We start from the raw sequence: 19,337 nt of genomic DNA on the forward strand, positions 1-19,337 counted from the left end.
GAAGACGAGTCTTACAATGTAAGTACATCGTAACAACATACGTTTGCAATGTATGTATTGTTTTAAAATTAAAACCAGCTCGTGGATTATTTATAACTCTGTCAATGATAGCTAATATTAGCTAGATGCATGGCTTGCTATGTTCACGGTTACGTTAGCCAAAGCTTAGCCCGTTATTCTGAAAAAAGAGCCCACTGCTCTGAAAATACACTGCCGGTATGCCGTCCTTATTAGTTTCCAGACCACGTTAAGAATAATTTCACATTCATTTCGGGGTTGTATATGGCCTACTGCTGTTCCTTGTTGCAGCCCGATGCAGACCTCAGTTATGAAGTGCCCTCACCTGTATCGAGTGAGGCCAGTGAGGGCTGGTTAGGTGCCAGTGGTACAAGAGGCAGAGGATCTAGAGGAAGAGCTACAGAGAGGGGAGCAAGTGCTAAAGGTCCGAGTCGAAGAGGTAGAGGAAGAACCAGAGAAAAACGACAGAGAGAGAAGAGAGTGCAGGTCCTAGTGAGAGAGATGGGGTGGAAGGAACCAGAGAGGGGAGACGAGGCAGAAGAGGCATGAGAACAGGTGCCAGAGATGCTGGGGAGGAAGAGAGAATACAGGTCCTCCAAAATGAAAGGAGGGTTCAGACAGAGGTTTGTATTTCCATAGATCTTAGCAATGTATGCAACATAATAAACAACACTAATACATGACGATGGCTACATCATGCAGACAGACACAGGACAGTCCATCTATCTTGAATATTGAAGTATCATAAACACAAATTCAACCACAAAGTTGGGTTAGAGATAGAAATGTGAATCTTTTTCTGTGAAAATCATTTATGTTGTATATTATGATCCTAATGTGGTTGCATCTGTGATCTGTTTACTTACTCATTCAACAGATGAGTGATGTGCATCTCCGGGAGTTGGCCAGTCGGCTCTTTTCCAAGGAAGCAGGACTAATTGTTGATGCCCTGATGATGAACCAGGTTGCTGCCCCACCGTCCTCTGTTTTAACCTGGTGTACGTGTGGGAACTGCAGGGAGATGCCAACAGACAGGGAAAGAAAATGCTGTGGCAAGGGCCCAACCTTTGCATTAGCCTGCTGCCACACTTCACCCTGTGCTGTCTTGAAGATGGTTATTTGCGGATTCTCAGACACTACAGGAATGATGTGTTGGTGATTGGCGAAGCAAGGGAGCCCGGAGATGAAAACAGAGAGTTCCCATGTGCCGCCTATCGGCAGTACACTTTCTGGCAGCATGGGGCATTGGGTCAGGGAAACCGGCGTGTAATCCCTAGCTGTTGTGTCTGGCGGATCAGGGACTAGTACCCAGATCCTCACGGCCATCATGTTCTGCCTCATCTCCCTCTGTTGGCATTCCCCTGTATTTCACTTCTACATTTCAATAACACCTCACTCAGCTACCTCAGTTTCTTCTAATTGTTATACACAAGTTTATTTGATTTTATTATTAACGTGATTGATGTTTATTACAGTGTTTTTGTAAATAAAGTTGACTTACTTATGAATAATACAGTTGTAATAATCATTTCTTTAAAAATCACATTAATCAGTTAGGGTGATGGTTACAAGTTGATGAACGAAAGACAACATTAAAAGTCAAAAATGATTTTTAATAAACATTTGTATACATGTCCTACTTATAGAGCAATACAGGTAGTTACATGCACATGAAGGAATTAACAAGATCGTATTGTAATCAAATTGAGTTGTTGACGATGGTTGTGACAAACATGATTTACAGTATTGATAAGTGATAATCTTTTTTATAACTAACTGCTGTAGACACTATATGACACAAATTACAATAATAAGAATACTTAATTAATTAATTAATATTAATTAATACTTAATTAAAAATAGCAATACAATTATATATATAAAGTAAAGCTAAAAGTACTACCAACTTACAACTAGCTGCATCCTTCTAGTAATTCTCACAATGATATAAATGTAACTGAAGAGTAAGTCAAGGCTGTGCAATGACCTTACTGGAAGAACCCCTGGTGATACTCCAGTGAATTGATGCCCATCACTCTGTAGTTCTTTAGCATAAAGTGAGGAAAAAGGAGGATAGTTTCTATCTGTGCATTCATTTATGTCATACATATGGTTGAGCCTCAAGTGTGTTTTATTTAGCCATAAAAAAATAAACAGCTTTTTTTTTTTTTACCTACCAAGAGCTCGCCTGACTTGGATTTGCTGTAGTTCCTCTATGGTTGGTGCTGGTACAGGGGGGGCAGGCCAAACCTCCTGGGGTCATCAGGACGTAGGGATCTTACCGGCAACTTCCACTGGATGCGAAACGTCTGCAGAACGTCTCCGGAACGTCTGCGGAACGTCTGTAGAACGTCTCCGGAACGTCTGCAGAACGTCTCCGGAACGTCTGCGGAACGTCTGTAGAACGTCTCCGGAACGTCTGTAGAACGTCTCCGGAACGTCTGCGGAACGTCTGTAGAACGTCTCCGGAACGTCTGCAGAACGTCTCCGGAACGTCTGCGGAACGTCTGTAGAACGTCTCCGGAACGTCTGCAGAACGTCTCCGGAACGTCTGCGGAACGTCTGTAGAACGTCTCCGGAACGTCTGTAGAACGTCTCCGGAACGTCTGCAGAACGTCTCCGGAACGTCGACGGAGTCGTTAGGTTTCCATTAAAGTCAGTGTGTGTATTTCCACTGACTGCAGAACGTCTGCGTCCCGACTCCGTCCCAGCTCCGGTGGTCCCAGCCCTCCGGAGCAGATACCAGAGCTTCTATTGTTGCCGGACGCCGGAGAGCTCCGCAGCAACTCAGCACACGGCAGATAGTGGAGGACAGGAAGTCGAACACAGAAACAAAATAAAACATCCGGTTACTTTTCAAAGTAAAATCCAGCGTGCTCACGGCGGATCATATTTCCTGCACTACACCTTGAAAACACAGCTCAGAGTAGTTTCCCCTCTACTCCTCTGGATGGAACACACCAATCGGTATAACTTCACCGGCTGTGTGTGTCAATGTTTTGCCAGTAACTAACGCAAGTAACGTCACTCTATATTAATTTAACGAGAGTACCCGAATGTTTAAATTACTTAAAATGCAATTCCCTACTAACGTTGGTATACGTTAAAAGTGAAGCTAGATGCTTAGTTCAGAAGGAAATTAGCCAACTCGGTATCTGTCTTAAAGTCCTTTTGGTCTCTAAGCTGTCTCCAGCTTTCAAATGTATCTCCAATATTTACCCGTGTTTTATTACGCCTCTGGTCATGCAACTGTTTAGAAACATGCCGAGGTTTTTTAGGTTGTGTAGAAGCCATCTCCATTGATCCCCTTCGTTTGTTTGCTGCTTCCATGGCTGTACTAACGTTCCAGCTGTAGCGTGCTGGGTTTACGTGTTTACAGGTATATCTGGCAACCCGGCCTGGCTGTCAGACTGGGCAGTTGATAACAACACACAGGCCAAAACACAAACAGAAATGCCATCACGGAACATAAATTTCAAAAAGAAAAAATACTGACATTAGGTTGGTCCTATGCAGACGTCTTATTCTGAGCTCCGAGACTCTGACTGAGTACCAATGGTTTAAATTGACTTATTGAAAATAAATCAACGATAAACAAAGGAGTGGAACGTTGCTCTTGCATCCAGTAACTTCATTCGCCCGAATAAAAGGATTTTTACTGGTCAAACTTTGTGAAGTAGCAACTAGCTTACAAACTGTTACAGTCAGGACACGTGTGCTAAGATGTCAAAGAGAGATGCCAAGAATGTGAGAAAGGGAGGCCTGATAATGGATATAGATGTTGATAATTCGTTCTCTGGTTTATGTACACCTCTTCCTGATACTCCCACGAAAAGCCCAAATCCCAAGAAGGTCTGCACCAAAGAAGAGGAAACGGTATCAAATGCTGACGTCCTAAAAGCCATTAATGGCTTGAATGACCGTTTTTTGAAGTTTGAAGAAATGGTGATGAAAAACACAGCTGAGATTGCTAGAGTGCAGGAAAATGTGAAAGGGCTGGAAATCCAGTGGAGAGGAACTGATGACACAGTGAAGAAGATGAGTGACCAGATGACAACCCTGAGGGAGAAACAAGAAGAGTCGGAGCGGTACAGTAGGAGACGGAGCGGTACAGTAGGAGACGGAGCGGTACAGTAGGAGACGGAGCGGTACAGTAGGAGATGGAGTAGGAGACGGAGCGGTACAGTAGGAGACGGAGCGGTACAGACTGAGCGGTACAGTAGGAGATGGAGCGGTACAGTAGGAGACGGTGCGGTACAGACTGAGCGGTACAGTAGGAGACGGAGCGGTACAGTAGGAGACGGAGCGGTACAGTAGGAGACGGAGTAGGAGACGGAGTGGTACAGTAGGAGACGGAGCGGTACAGTAGGAGTCGGAGCGGTACAGTAGGAGACGGAGCGGTACAGTAGGAGTCGGAGCGGTACAGACGGAGCGGTACAGTAGGAGTCGGAGCGGTACAGTAGGAGTCGGAGCGGTACAGTAGGAGACGGTGCGGTACAGACTGAGCGGTACAGTAGGAGACGGAGCGGTACAGTAGGAGACGGAGCGGTACAGTAGGAGACGGAGTAGGAGACGGAGTGGTACAGTAGGAGTCGGAGCGGTACAGACGGAGCGGTACAGTAGGAGTCGGAGCGGTACAGTAGGAGACGGAGCGGTACAGACTGAGCGGTACAGTAGGAGTCGGAGCGGTACAGACGGAGCGATACAGTAGGAGACGGAGCGGTACAGACTGAGCGGAACAGTAGGAGACGGAGCGGTACAGTAGGAGTCGGAGCGGTACAGTAGGAGACGGAGTAGGAGACGGAGCGGTACAGTAGGAGTCGGAGCGGTACAGTAGGAGATGGAGCGGTACAGTAGGAGATGGAGCGGTACAGTAGGAGACGGAGCGGTACAGACTGAGCGGTACAGACTGAGCGGTACAGTAGGAGATGGAGCGGTACAGTAGGAGTCGGAGCGGTACAGACTGAGCGGTACAGTAGGAGATAGAGCGGTACAGTAGGAGTCGGAGCGGTACAGTAGGAGATGGAGCGGTACAGTAGGAGACGGAGCGGTACAGTAGGTGACGGAGCAGTACAGTAGGAGACGGAGCGGTACAGTAGGAGATAGAGTAGGAGACGGAGCGTTACAGACTGAGCGGTACAGTAGGAGACGGAGCGGTACAGACTGAGTGGTACAGTAGGAGATGGAGCGGTACAGTAGGAGACGGAGCGGTACAGTAGGAGACGGAGCGGTACAGACTGAGCGGTACAGTAGGAGATGGAGTGGTACAGTAGGAGACGGAGCGGTACAGTAGGAGATGGAGCGGTACAGTAGGAGATAGAGCGGTACAGTAGGAGATGGAGTGGTACAGTAGGAGATAGAGCGGTACAGTAGGAGATGGAGTGGTACAGTAGGAGATAGAGCGGTACAGTAGGAGATGGAGTGGTACAGTAGGAGATAGAGCGGTACAGTAGGAGACGGAGCGGTACAGTAGGAGATAGAGCGGTACAGTAGGAGATGGAGTGGTACAGTAGGAGATAGAGCGGTACAGTAGGAGACGGAGCGGTACAGTAGGAGATGGAGTGGTACAGTAGGAGATGGAGCGGTACAGTAGGAGATGGAGCGGTACAGTAGGAGACGGAGCGGTACAGTAGGAGATGGAGCGGTACAGTAGGAGATGGAGTGGTACAGTAGGAGACGGAGTAGGAGATAGAGCGGTACAGTAGGAGATAGAGCGGTACAGTAGGAGATGGAGCGGTACAGTAGGAGATGGAGTAGGAGATAGAGCGGTACAGTAGGAGATGGAGTAGGAGATAGAGCGGTACAGTAGGAGATAGAGCGGTACAGTAGGAGATGGAGCAGTACAGTAGGAGATGGAGCGGTACAGGAGATGGAATCTCCGTCTTCTGAATCTCCCAGAAAGCAGCAACGAGGATGTGAGGAAGGAGGTGCTGGAGATCATCGCTGAAATCATCCCAGAGGAAAAGAGCAAGCTTGGACTCATGGTGGCCACCGTGCACAGGGTCGGACGCCCGAGAGAGGATAAAAGCACGCGTCCCATCATCGTTCAGTTCACCATGCACACCTTTAGATTCAAACTATGGCGAGCTTCCCTCAACGCTGACGTCATGAAGAGAAACCACCTCCGGATGGCGGAGGATTCAACCCAACAGGAGAGACGGTGCAGAAATAAACTTTGGCCTCTTGTGAAGCAAGCACGCGCTGATGGAAAGAAAAGTAAATGGCAGGGTCCTGCTGCCATCATTAACGGTGGGAGACACACTGCGTAACTTGTTATACTTCCCTTAATGTGAGGTAAAATGTTTAAGTTAAATATGCCACCCAATCTTAAGGGGTAATTTTGTTCTCCCTGTACACAATTCAAAGGGCAATATGTTCACTCCACTAGTTAAAATAAGAATATTTTAGGAGTTAATTGAGGTGCTCATGTTCAGAGCTTAATCGCTGATATTGCCTATCTCAGAATATCTTTTCCTAAACTAGTTCCTATAACCTTAACAGACATCCAGTTCAGATTTTTCTCTTTTTCCTTCTTTATGACAGACTTCCCTTTTAGTTCCTTAAAAATAATATCCTTTAATGTCAGGGGTATACGTGACAGCACCAAAAGGAAATCAATTTTTTTGTTCAGTAGACTAAATAATGCTGATTTGATATTTTTACAAGAGACTCATTCAGTGGACAGTGATGTGACATTTTGGAGTGCTCAATGGGGCGATACATGTTATTCCTGTCATGGCTCTCAACAATCAGCAGGTGGCGCCGTTCTCCTTAACAAGTTTAAAGGAGAGATAGTTGAATCAGTGATCTCAAATGAAGGCAGATGGATAATCTTAGTTTTCAAATTAGACAATTCCTTCTTTATAGTTTGTAATTTACTGTATATAACTATAACACTACAGCTCTAGCAAAAAATATGTTTTTACAACTCTGTATGAAACGTGAAGCCTTTAAAAACAAATATAAGGATGCACACTTGATTATTGGAGGTGATTATAACGATGCTCCAGATCATCTTGTAGATAGAGTACCTGTAAGATTAATTCCACTTTCAAGATTTAAAAGTACTGCATATATTTGTGAACAACTGGCAGTTATAGATATTTGGTGTTTTTAAACCCTGACATGAATGACTTTACATGGAGCAACGTCAGCAGGTCCTTACAGTCTAGAGTTGATCTGTGGCTTATATCTCCCTCTTGTCTGCAATTTGTGTCAGAATCATTACATAGCTATGCCCCACTTTCTGATCATGAATTAATTTCAATCCACTTAGTAGGAACAAAACAACATAATGGTAATATACGTGGTTATTGGAAACTAAATAATGATTTATTAAAAGATGATGAGTTTTGTGATTCAGTCAAAAAAACAGCCAAAAGCATGTTTGATAATAACGAAGGGAATCACATACAAAAATGGGAATATTTCAAGTTTAAAATTAGAGAAATAGCAATTAAACGAAGTAAAGTAATTCAAAAAAAATAACTTAGCTAAAGAAATAAATATTATGGATAAATTGAATGTTTTAATGACTAAGGATAATCTTTCAGAGGAAAAGGAAATAACGTTGAATAGATTAAAAGAGGAAATAGATAATATGTATATTGAAATGGCTAAAGGGACATTTGTAAGGTCTCCAGCAAAATGGTTGGAATAAGGGGAAAGAAATTTTACTTACTTAAAGTTACTTCTTTGCTTTAGAGAAGTGAAATCGTAAGAGAAATAATTTAACTACTTTAAATTAAGGATAACATCACCTCTAATTCTTTAGACATTTCAAGATATGTTGGTACATTTTATAGCAATATATATGTATATATATATATATATATATATATAAGTCAAATATTCAGTTTGATGAATGTGATAGATTTATCGAGTCGGTTAAAACATTTGCACCAACTATATCTGAACAATTTAAAATCTCAGAGGCTGTTAGCTCAATGAAAAAAGGGAAATCTCCGGGTAATGATGGCTTTCAGTCGAATTTTATTTGCATTTTTGGGAAACTATTGAAAATCCTCTATTTCATTTATTCAAAGAATGTGCTTTAAAAAAGGAAATGTCCACGAGCATGAAGCAAGGTTTAATATGTCTATAATGGCTAAGCCTAAAACTTAAAGCCACCGAGGGGCTGCTATCCGGACTTAAACAATCAAACAAACAAACAACCAAACAAACAAACAAACAAACAGTCTATGGCTAGTAGACTAGCTGACGCGCTCTCTTCTACCTGACACCGCTCAATAGTCTCCTGTTGATCTCACAGACTCCAGAAGTCATCGTTGCGTTTTGCTGGGCATTTATTGATCACACAGTTCTTCATATCAACGTACAAGAAACCATGTGTCCATCAAGCTCAAGCTCCAAACATTTCATCATTCACATGAGCGTTGGTCCTTCACTTAACAGCCCCCCTAGTTACCTGTTGAAGGTTCCTACCTGTATAGACTTCACTCATATGCCTACCAGTGCCACCAGTGGACAATTTGTGTCCTACACCCAAACCAATGAAAATGGCTCTTACAATGTCTTCTCCCTAAACCTGATAAAGATCACTTATTGATAGAAAATTGGAGACCTATTACGCTCTTAAATATTGACTATATTATATCCTTAATCTTTGCTAAACAGTTAAAAAGAGGTCTTCATGAGATAATAAGTGAGACACCAACAGGTTTGATGTCTAACCGTCACATTAGCTGTAATATAAGACTAGTTCTCGACCTGCTGGACTATTCTGAGAACATCAACACTGACGCACTGAGAGGATTTCTTGATCTTTATAAAGCATTTCATACGGTAGAACACTATAGTTTTACTCAAAACACTTCAAATTTTTGGTTTCGGACAAAATTTTATATCTGCAGTTGAAATGTTTTATAAAATGTTGACAGTTCTGTGATATTATATCCAAACACCAAAAGATTTCCTGTACTGAGATCAGTTGGCCAGGGCTGCCCTGCTGGTGGTTGAATTACTGTCATTACATATTCAACATAATCCTATTATTAAAGGTTTGTCTGTTTTTGGTAAGGAAATTAGAGTAAGTCAACTAGCGGATGATACGGCTCTCTTTTTGAGTGACAAACAGATTGAATATGCTTTATCCCTAACTGACCAATTTTCAGCTACTTTGGGTTTAACCCTTAACAAATCTAAATGTGAAATGTGATCTCTGTATCAGACTGAAGAGGTAGAAATGTTTAATATACCTGTTAAGAAATGTGTAAAATATTTAGGTATTCATATCTGCAAGGACCACAAGGAACGTCAACAATTTAATTTTTTGTCTAAATTGAAGAAGACTAAAACAATACTGAATTTACTGAATGTAAATGTCAGATTACGTCCATAATAATTGGACTTTGGGTTAGATTTTTTGACAGTTTTCAGTGGTTATGAGGAGCAATATGAGAGAGACATTTGGTGATGATTGATCACTGTTTAGGTACATTAAACCACGTTAAGTTGTATAATGTCCCTTCTGAATCCTTCCCAATCTGGTAGACGCCATGGATGTATTAAGAGAACTGGATCCAGTGTTCGGCAGGAAGCTCCGTACGTTCCAATGAGAGGGCTCAAAAGCGCATAAAGCAAACATGGAGCTCGGCTCTTCCGCATTGTTGGCCCATAACGCTGGTTGGCTCACGATGGGCATGCGCACTAGCAACAATTTGTTTGTGTTGTCGTAGCAACCGGTAGCAACATGTGCGTTCATGAGCTTCTCTGTCGTGTCTCTAGTGGCGAACTCATGAACTCGCCGTTTTCATTGTCTAAAATATTCACTAACGTTAAACACTGTGTTTTCGTTGTTCCCGATCATTTACATGCTTAGCTAAATAAACGATAGATGTATTTAGCTAGACAACCAAGGAGATTTAATAATTATGTTGTGCTACTAGCTAGCTACCTACTAACTAGCGCTAGCTAGCTGTTAGCCTGCAGTTTGGTGAACAGAGCTCATCCATGGCTTCAGCTCTCATCCACGTTACAAGCTTTACAGCATACAGCCCTCGGATGGATCATAAGAGAGAACCAAGGCGATGTAATCACTATGTCTGTAGTAACGTTATGTAGGCATATAGCTAGCTATGTATAGATCTTAATACAGCCATGCTAGCTACCCCTGATGTTAGCAACTAGCTAGCTAGCCGATAGCCCGCCAGTTTGGGAAACGCTAATGACGTTACATCCACGTAGCTAACAGGCTTTACAGCAGCTACATACATGCATCCCTGGGATGTATCATGACTTCATAAGATAATATCATGGACGTATAGAACACATGGTGAATTACAACCATTAGCTATATCCATTATTACAGCTAGCTACATGAGCTCGGGAGAACAGTCATGTGAGCGGGCGGGCGCAGTCCCGCGGCTCTGCTCGCGTCCACTATGCGCGTTCATCATGCCAAATTTAATAATTCTGGATTCGCTTCTAGTGAATGTTAAAAATGTTAAAAACGTAACGTTTTAAACAAGGACCCTTTCAGTGTTCGGGTGGTAAGTTGATATACCCAGAAACAAATTATCCGCTGAAATATAGACGTTTCTTTCGCCATGCAAAGTCTATGTGAAAAGTCTTTCTGGGCCATGGGGTGCAGTACCACCGTTATCCGCTAAGCCCATGGTGGCTTTTAGACTCGGCGCTCTTCCTGGGGGCTTGGTAGACGGAGGCTGATGCCTGTGAGGACAAACTCAGGGACGTTTAGCCCTTCAGAAGCGCCTCGCAGGAGAGAGTCCGGGCGGAAAAACCCTCCGCGCGTCCTTGTCACACAGCAGGAAGCTAAAACATGGCGGCCGCCGCAGCAGTGAGGAGTCTCGGCTCCACTTTGGGTAAAAACCTCCGAGAGATCCGCGTGCACCTCTGCCAGACCTCCGCCGCCAGCAAGGGGGCCAGGTAAGAGCTCCGACCCGGGCTGTTAAAGGCGGGAAGATCCGGGTACTATGTGTGCTGAGTTCTGCTGCCTGTTAGCTGTTAGCCGTTAGCACTGGGCAGGTCAAAACAGAGCTAACAGCTAGCGGCTAACATTAGAATGACCTGAGAGCAGCTAGCGGCTAACAGTTAGCATGACATCTGTTTAAAGGGTAACCTGGACTCTATGTTCCGTGTTTTATGTGTCTAAGTAACATGAAACAGCCTCGAAATCACCATCACCAAATCCACCAGACTCCATGTAAATAATCAGGACTTTTAGCGTGTATAGAGCCAGCATATTTCCACCAGACTCCATGTAAATATTCAGGACTTTTAGCGTGTATAGAGCCAGCATATTTCCACCAGACTCCATGTAAATATTCAGGACTTTTAGCGTGTATAGAGCCAGCATATTTCCACCAGACTCCATGTAAATAATCACTTCTTTTAGCGTGTATAGAGCCAGCATATTTCCACCAGACTCCATGTAAATAATCAGGACTTTTAGCGTGTATAGAGCCAGCATATTTCCACCAGACTCCATGTAAATAATCAGGACTTTTAGCGTGTATAGAGCCAGCATATTTCCACCAGACTCCATGTAAATAATCAGGACTTTTAGCGTGTATAGAGCCAGCATATTTCCACATGTAAATGGTTGAATTAAGGGTTTATTCAACCAAACCAGAGCGGTGATTGTTGGAACAGTGGAAAGATGAACCAAGACGGCTTTTGGTAGTTTTATTTAGTTTCTGTCCACTTTGAATGAAGTGTGTTTTACGATGATAAAAGTCCTGATTATTTACATGGAGTCTGGTGGGTTTACATGGGTTACATGGGTTCTGGTGGGTTATATTTATTTATATAGTTTTCAAATACTTAATTAGAAATCAGGAGTCATGTTTTCAGTGAGCAGACGTGTGATGTCATCTGTCCTCTCTCTCTGTGTGTGTGTGTGTGTTTGTGTGTGTGTGTGTGTGTGTGTGTTCTGCAGAGACTTTGTGGAGCAGCACTATGTGACTCTGAAGAAGGCCAACCCAGACTTCCCGATCCTGATCCGAGAGTGTTCTGGAGTCCAGGCCCGGGTCTGGGCTCGATACGGTCAGTCTTCCTCTCCGTTAGCTTCGCTACAGACAAGGCTAACAGACGAGCTAACAAGGCTGCTCTATCACCCAACCCACCAGTTTCATAATGAGCCCAAAACATATAGCACTTCTAACAACATAAAATATTGCACTGCGGTCAAGCCAGCCGACACTCGGATCTCCGTGGTCACCTCAGCCGACACTAAACTTGTAATGCGCTCTTATTCCGGCACGCGTGGTAAATGCATTCAAACGGCCGAAGTTGGCGAGATGATACACATTGGACTACTTCCGGTTTTCGAAATAAGATGTTAATACAAAGTACATATAAAAACTAGTAATGGATTATATTCACCAGAAGTAAAATACATGTAACCTGTGTCTGTCCATTATACAAAACAAATGAGTGAATTGTGAAAGGAATGTATAGTTTGAGTTTACAAGAATACAACAATAATTCCAGACTGAATTATTTCAGGGGACACCTCTGACTACACCCATATTTAAAATCAGGCAATTAAACGGTATCAATTTGGGGATTTCTGGAAGCAAAGTCCCATACTTCTGCTGTAAAATTGTTTGATTTTCAGTATGACAGTATTAAGTGATGCCTTGTACTCAAATATGTCAGTCATTACCTGGAACTATGGACCAAAGTCTTTTTATAGCACCTCCAGTTTCATATTTTGAGTCATTTTACAGCAGAAGTATGGGACTTTGCTTCCAAAAATCCCCAAATTGATACCGTTTAATTGCCTGATTTTAAATATGGGTGTAGTCAGAGGTGTCCCCTGAAATAAATCAGTCTGGAATTATTGTTGTATTCTTGTAAACTCAAACTATACATTCCTTTCACAATTCACTCATTTGTTTTGTATAATGGACAGACACAGGTTACATGTATTTTACTTCTGGTGAATATAATCCATTACTAGTTTTTATATGTACTTTGTATTAACATCTTATTTCGAAAACCGGAAGTAGTCCAATGTGTATCATCTCGCCAACTTCGCTACTCGATCTGGGCCGTTTGAATGCATTTACCACGCGTGCCGGAATAAGAGCGCATTACAAGTTTAGTGTCGGCTGAGTTGACCACGGAGATCCGAGTGTCGGCTGGCTTGACCGCAGTAATATGTCTGATGTTCCATGAATCCTGCTCAGTAAATGTGTGCATTAATATCCTGATCTTTGTGTTCAGATTTCGGGAAAGAGAGCAGCGTCTCCGTGGAGAACATGTCAGCTGATCAGGTGGCCGGCGCTCTGCAGACTCTGGCTCAGTCCAAACCTTAACCCCCCCCCGTCTCTGCTGGAAGTGGCTCAGTCCAAACCGGCTTCATTCAGATTGTAAATGTGTTGATAATAAACCTTAAATGTTAATATGTCACTCTGTTTCCTGCTCTATATTGTTAGTTATTACAGAACTACCTGGACCACACACACACACACACACACACACACACACACACACACACACACACACACACACACACACACACTGTGATACGAGCTGTAACCTATCTCTCCATGTCTGAGTGTGTGTGTGTGTCTGAGTGTCTGATGGAACAACAATCTGTGAAACTGGTCCAGTATTAAACCAGAACCAAGCTGTAATGTAACCCTACAGGACTAATGTTCAGCAGCAGTTAGAGTCACTAAAAGTTCTGTTGTTGCTGCTGACAGACTCAGATTATTATTCTAAGTGTCTGACTACATTATGGGATGGATCCCTACAGAGATAGACCTTTTAGTTAAAGAGTAAGATCCTTTTAGTTTAACATGAAACAGCCTCGAAATCACCATCACCAAACCCACCAGACTCCATGTAAATAATCAGGACTTTTATCATCGTAAAACACACTTCATTCAAAGTGGACAGAAACTAAATCAAACTACCAAAAGCCGTCTTGGTTCATCTTTCCACTGTTCCAACAATCACCACTCTGGTTTGGTTGAAATAAACCCTTAATTCAACCATTTACATGTGGAGATATGCTGGCTCTATACACGCTAAAAGTACCGATTATTTACATGGAGTCTGGCAGAAATATGCTGGCTCTATACACGCTAAAAGTCCTGATTATTTACATGGAGTCTGGTGGAAATATGCTGGCTCTATACACGCTAAAAGTCCTGATTATTTACATGGAGTCTGGTGGAAATACGCTGGCTCTATACACGCTAAAAGTCCTGATTATTTACATGGAGTCTGGTGTAGTTTGGTGATGATTTATAAATTAATCAGATTTACTGTATATCTTTAGTTTTTGCATACATTGAAATATATAATATGTACATCATGTAGTATATAAAATATTACATGTATAATATAGTAATGTTCTTCTGTCGGGGTTGTAAATGTTTGATATCCTGAATCAAACACCAGCTGTACCTGGAGATCCTTCAGGAGAAGCAGTACCGCGGCCGGCCTGCAGGGTGTGTGTGTGTGTGTGTGTGTGTGTGTGTGTGTGTGTGTGTGTGTGTGTGTGTGAGATATATGTTTGCCCTGTGGGAGGCAGCAATGTGCCGTAAAGGTATCTAGACCTCCGGAAATTAAAAGAAGAAGAAGAAGGGAAGTTCCGGTGGGGAATAATAACAACACGCAGAAGGAAGAAGCTAACAGACTAGCATAGCAGACAAACAGACAAACAAACAACCTCTGAGGCTTAGTTGTTGTTGTTGTTGTTGTTGTGGTGTGACGGGTAACGGCTCCTCTTCAGACCGAAGAAGAAGCACCGAAGCTCCGCCGAGATGCCAGAGAGTGAGTCTGTTGGATAACGTTACAGAGATCTGTTAGCACGCTAACCCGTTAGCCTGCGTTAGCACCATGCTACATCTGACCTAGAAAGATACAGTTCCATTTCATACACAGATAGTCAGATATCACGTGAGCTAAACACGGTTATTAATACATAACTGTCTATTGTATTAAACGGTATGGACGCTGGGTCACTGTCTTCACCAGGCTCGGTTAGCTTAACGTTAGCTCTGCTGATAGCATCGTCACACCAAACTCCGTTCATATTTCTGCTAATTTAAGCTGCCTTGCTCGTCGGCGGAGACACAGACATCTGTATAGGGTTTACATCGGTGGTGTCTCACAGAGTGGATTCACTTATTTATTTATTTATTTATATATATAGATATAGATATAGATATCTCCATCGACTCAGCTGATGCTGTGGGACGGGTCACTAACACACCCTAAACCTGTTGTGGTACTAATGTTGGATGTAAGGTCTCTCTCTATGGTTAGGGTTTGCTTGTCTTTTTTCTGGCTTTATGTTTTTAAATGTATTTATTTTGTGTGTGTTTCATGTTTACCTGTTTGATTGTTTGTTTGTTTGTTGTATTATTGAGTAATTATAATGTTGAAGTTGTTTTTATGTCGTGTTAGGGGAGACTAAATAAGTCTTCTTTAGGGTTGGACATCGAGAACCGATTCCTACTTGGAATCGTTCCAGAAATTACGATTCCAGTGGAATCCTTTCTTTATTGGAATCGTTTGAAATCATTTCGAGGATTTGGTTTGAAATGTAACCAAGCAAGTTTTGGTTTCCGTAGCAGCCAGGCGCTTGTTGTGTTGCAGCTTTGGAGCACAGTAAGCGGCGCTCTAGTCTGGCTTTGAAAAAGCCCGGTAAAACTGCAACCCACCATTGGATCAAAATAAAACTTTCCTCTTGTTTGTGAAATAAGCATGTCACCTGTTACAACTCCACCGCTCAAAGAATCGGAATCGAGAATCGATAAGAACCGCAATCAAAAGGAAGAACTGCAATTGGAATCAGAATTGTTAAAATCCAAATGATGCCCAACCCTAGTCATCATGCTTCTTTCCTCTTCTGCACTGGAATAGTTTTTTAATCTAGTGTGTGTGTGTGTTTGTTTGTGTATCTGTGTGTGTGTCTCTGTCTGTGTGTGTGTGTGTGTGTGTGTGTGTGTGTGTGTGTCTCTGTGTGTGTGTGTGCGTGTGTGTGCGTGTGTGTGTGTGTGTTCTCTGTTTACAGCTGAGAGTTACTCCAACCCTCTGGCTCCTGAAGGCCATGAGGTGGACGATCACAGATCAGCTGCTCAGTGAGTAGAATTACCCTACACTGTGTGTGTGTGTGTGTGTGTGTGTGTGTTAAATGTGTGCGTGTGTGTGTTAAACGTGTGTTTCTCTCCAGGTCCAAACTGACCAATGATGACTTCAGGAAGCTGCTGATGACGCCGAGGGCGACGCCGTCCTCGGCCCCGCCCTCCAAGTCCAGACACCATGAGTGAGTTAACACTGACCAAGTCCTGACTCCATGAGTGAGTTAACACTGACCAAGTCCTGACTCCATGAGTGAGTTAACACTGACCAAGTCCTGACTCCATGAGTGAGTTAACACTGACCAAGTCCTGACTCCATGAGTGAGTTAACACTGACCAAGTCCTGACTCCATGAGTTAACACTGACCAAGTCCAGACACCATGAGTGAGTTAACACTGACCAATAATATCTGAGTTATTGATTTCATTCTCACAGTTTAACAGCTGAATGAACAGCTGACTGTCTCAGTTATATGTTTATACTGTTATACTAACAAGACCTTCACTTAATGCATTCATTGGCTACAGTATGTAAGGGCCTTAAATACAGTCAAATAAGATGTACAACACACACACACACACACACACACACACAGACGTACACTTACACACACACACACACACACTTACACGCACAGACACACACACACAGACACACACACACACACACACATACATAGGTAGTAACTAGAAGTAAACACATGATGTACAGTCTGATTACAGTCTGATGTAACTAAAGAAGGTAGTAACTAGTCTGATGATGTAACTAAAGAAGGTAGTAACTAGTCTGATGATGTAACTAAAGAAGGTAGTAACTAGATGTTTTTTCCCAGAATGCCGAAGGACTACAACGAGGATGAGGATCCTGCAGCGAGACGAAGGAAGAAGAAGAGGTGAGAGAATCTGTCAGAGACCTGATCCCACAGCGTCCTCCTGGAGGATCTAGACCTGATCCCACAGGTTCCTCCAGGAGGAGACAGAACTACGCACTCTAACTTTAAAGGAGCTTCCCCGGTCCTACAACACAAGGGGAGTCTGCCACAGCTTCCTGGATTTGGTCCCAAAGTCCCAACATCCAAAAAACCGGACCGGGGGAGAGGTTTCTCACCTGTAGTTTACAGGATTTCCCGCAGAAAATGTGTTAGTTAAGGTGGTAGGTTTGCCATCTTACCGGGGGGGGGATATCCAGCTTTTCAAAATAACAGTTGCAATGTGCAATTTTAAGCTAATTAAACTATTTTCAAAAAAGTGCTGTAACAGTGTTCCTGGCATGGCTCCCATTCTCCTCCGTGACTCGCTCTCTTCCACTTCTCCTGACTACTCTTCTCTAAACAGCGCTGAGATAACAGAGCTCAGCCCACAGCTTCACTCACTCCAGCAGATAGTATGAAATAAAGACAGGACACGTCATTCCACTGGGTGTAACTACGCTAACTAACCGGGTGTAACTACGCTAACTAACCGGGTGTAGTGAACCGCGTGAAGTGATTAAAACAAACAGACAACAGCTGTGTCTCAAAGACCGGCAGCAGCAGCCAGACGGTGAGAATCCACCGTGAGAGGAGATGATAGTTCAGTCACTTCCTCATGGATTCACTTGGTTGAAACAAGAGAAGAAAGCCTCACTGATGTGAAGAACAGGACAGAGAAACAGATATATATTTGCCCCAGTCTCTTTTTCTTTCTCTTATTTCGGCCGTGTGGCGCGCGTCCCGCTCGCGGTGTGAAGCGTGTCCACGCTGTTCTCCGAGATGCTCTTGACGGCCTTTTGTGCAGCGGACCTGGTTAAGGCGGTAGGGTTCCCCAGCTTAGGCAGCCGCCCCAGCTGGAAAGTGCTGCAGGAAACCCTGGTTTAGGAGGGAAAGCCCCTCAGGCTTGATGTTACTCAGCGGTTACGAGCTAAAGCACAGCGAGACCAACACATCGTCGTTGTTGTTGTTTACTCCTGTTGCTTTATAGCCTGACCAGCCAGCCCCACATCCAGATGTTGGGTCTGGGCCTGACCCACATCCAGATGTTGGTCTGACCCACATCTGGATGTTGGTCTGACTGGATGTGGGTCAGACCCAACATCTGGATGTTGGTCTGACCCACATCCAGATGTTGGTCTGGGTCTGACCCACATCCAGATGTTGGTCTGACCCACATCCAGATGTTGGTCTGACTGGATGTGGGTCAGACCCAACATCTGGATGTTGGTCTGGGCCTGACCCACATCCAGATGCTGGGTCTGGGCCTGACCCACATCCAGATGCTGGGTCTGGGTCTGACCCACATCCAGATGCTGGGTCTGGGTCTGACCCACATCCAGATGTTGGGTCTGGGAACTCCCCATTGGCTGGGCTCAATCCGAGGGGCGGGATAAACGGTTGTCTTTCAAATTCCCTCTGCACCAGTAGGATAGCTCTCCAACCAATCAGAGCAGAGCTAGTTGATAGATTCAACTTTAAACTCTGAACACGTCTTCCTTTTTTAAGAATGATTTCAGAGCCGTTCTTTGCTCTGTTCTCAAAGAAAAGCTGAACTCCAAGTCTTCCAGAGTCGCGGCCAAAGCCGATTCCAAAGACCGCTGTTCACCAGCAGCAGCAGCCATAAGCCCCGCCCACCCACTCTATACACGATGTGATTGGCCCGACCAGAGTTTGGTTTTTCCAGCTCGCAAGCCAACGGAGAGTTGCTAGACGACCCTGGCTGCAGATTACATCTGCTGCTGCTAGGGTGGTCCAGATTTCTACTTCTAGTTTCTAGTTGCTTTATACGTCAGCCGACTAATTCGCCTAATCGTCCAAAGCCTCTGGGGATTTAAAATAAGAACTAAGAAGTTAGTGGTGAAACTGACCAAACAGTGTTTTCACCCCTAACGTGTTGCCTTGTTGTTGCAGCTACTATGCTAAGCTACGTCAGCAGGAGATGGAGCGAGAGAGAGAGCTGGCCGAGAAGTACCGAGACCGAGCCAGAGAAAGACGAGACGGAGTCAACAAGGACTACGAAGAGACGGAGCTGATCAGCACCACCGCTAACTACAGAGCCGTAGGACCCACTGCTGAGGCGTGAGTAATGCTAAGCTAACCGCTAACTACAGAGCCGTAGGACCCACAGCTGAGGCGTGAGTAATGCTAAGCTAACCGCTAACTACAGAGCCGTAGGACCCACAGCTGAGGCGTGAGTAATGCTAAGCTAACCGCTAACTACAGAGCCGTAGGACCCACTGCTGAGGCGTGAGTAATGCTAAGC

At 43.9% G+C, this 19,337-nt stretch overlaps 2 protein-coding genes and 1 long non-coding RNA gene across 3 annotated transcripts in view; 2 read left to right on the forward strand and 1 right to left on the reverse strand.

Moving 5' to 3' along the window:
* Window positions 1-10,747: 10,747 nt before the first annotated feature.
* Window positions 10,748-13,416, forward strand: LOC116064078 (NADH dehydrogenase [ubiquinone] 1 alpha subcomplex subunit 2). The gene is made up of 3 exons (XM_031319126.2): window positions 10,748-10,926; window positions 11,939-12,045; window positions 13,231-13,416. Exons 1-3 carry the CDS (start codon window positions 10,820-10,822, stop codon window positions 13,320-13,322), a joined length of 306 nt encoding a protein of 101 aa, XP_031174986.1. The 5' UTR covers window positions 10,748-10,819; the 3' UTR covers window positions 13,323-13,416.
* A 210-nt stretch (window positions 13,417-13,626) lies between these two features.
* The window catches only part of LOC118492988, a 17,045-nt gene continuing 11,334 nt past the window's right edge, over window positions 13,627-19,337 (reverse strand). The window contains exons 2-3 of the long non-coding RNA XR_004894914.1: window positions 14,814-14,819; window positions 13,627-13,637 (exon numbers count right to left, since the gene is read on the reverse strand). This is a non-coding gene — a long non-coding RNA (uncharacterized LOC118492988). The remainder of the gene's footprint in view (window positions 13,638-14,813; window positions 14,820-19,337) is intronic.
* Window positions 14,559-19,337, forward strand: part of LOC116064076 (protein Red) — a 14,112-nt gene continuing 9,333 nt past the window's right edge. Inside the window, exons 1-5 of the mRNA XM_031319124.2 lie at window positions 14,559-14,790; window positions 16,037-16,103; window positions 16,196-16,288; window positions 16,937-16,996; window positions 18,986-19,153. Of these exons, the coding sequence (XP_031174984.1) occupies window positions 14,781-14,790; window positions 16,037-16,103; window positions 16,196-16,288; window positions 16,937-16,996; window positions 18,986-19,153 (398 nt within the window). The 5' untranslated portion in view covers window positions 14,559-14,780. The remainder of the gene's footprint in view (window positions 14,791-16,036; window positions 16,104-16,195; window positions 16,289-16,936; window positions 16,997-18,985; window positions 19,154-19,337) is intronic.

This window comes from Sander lucioperca, chromosome 13, assembly GCF_008315115.2.
Source record: "Sander lucioperca isolate FBNREF2018 chromosome 13, SLUC_FBN_1.2, whole genome shotgun sequence".
In the NCBI taxonomy this organism is placed as follows: Eukaryota; Metazoa; Chordata; class Actinopteri; order Perciformes; family Percidae; genus Sander; species Sander lucioperca.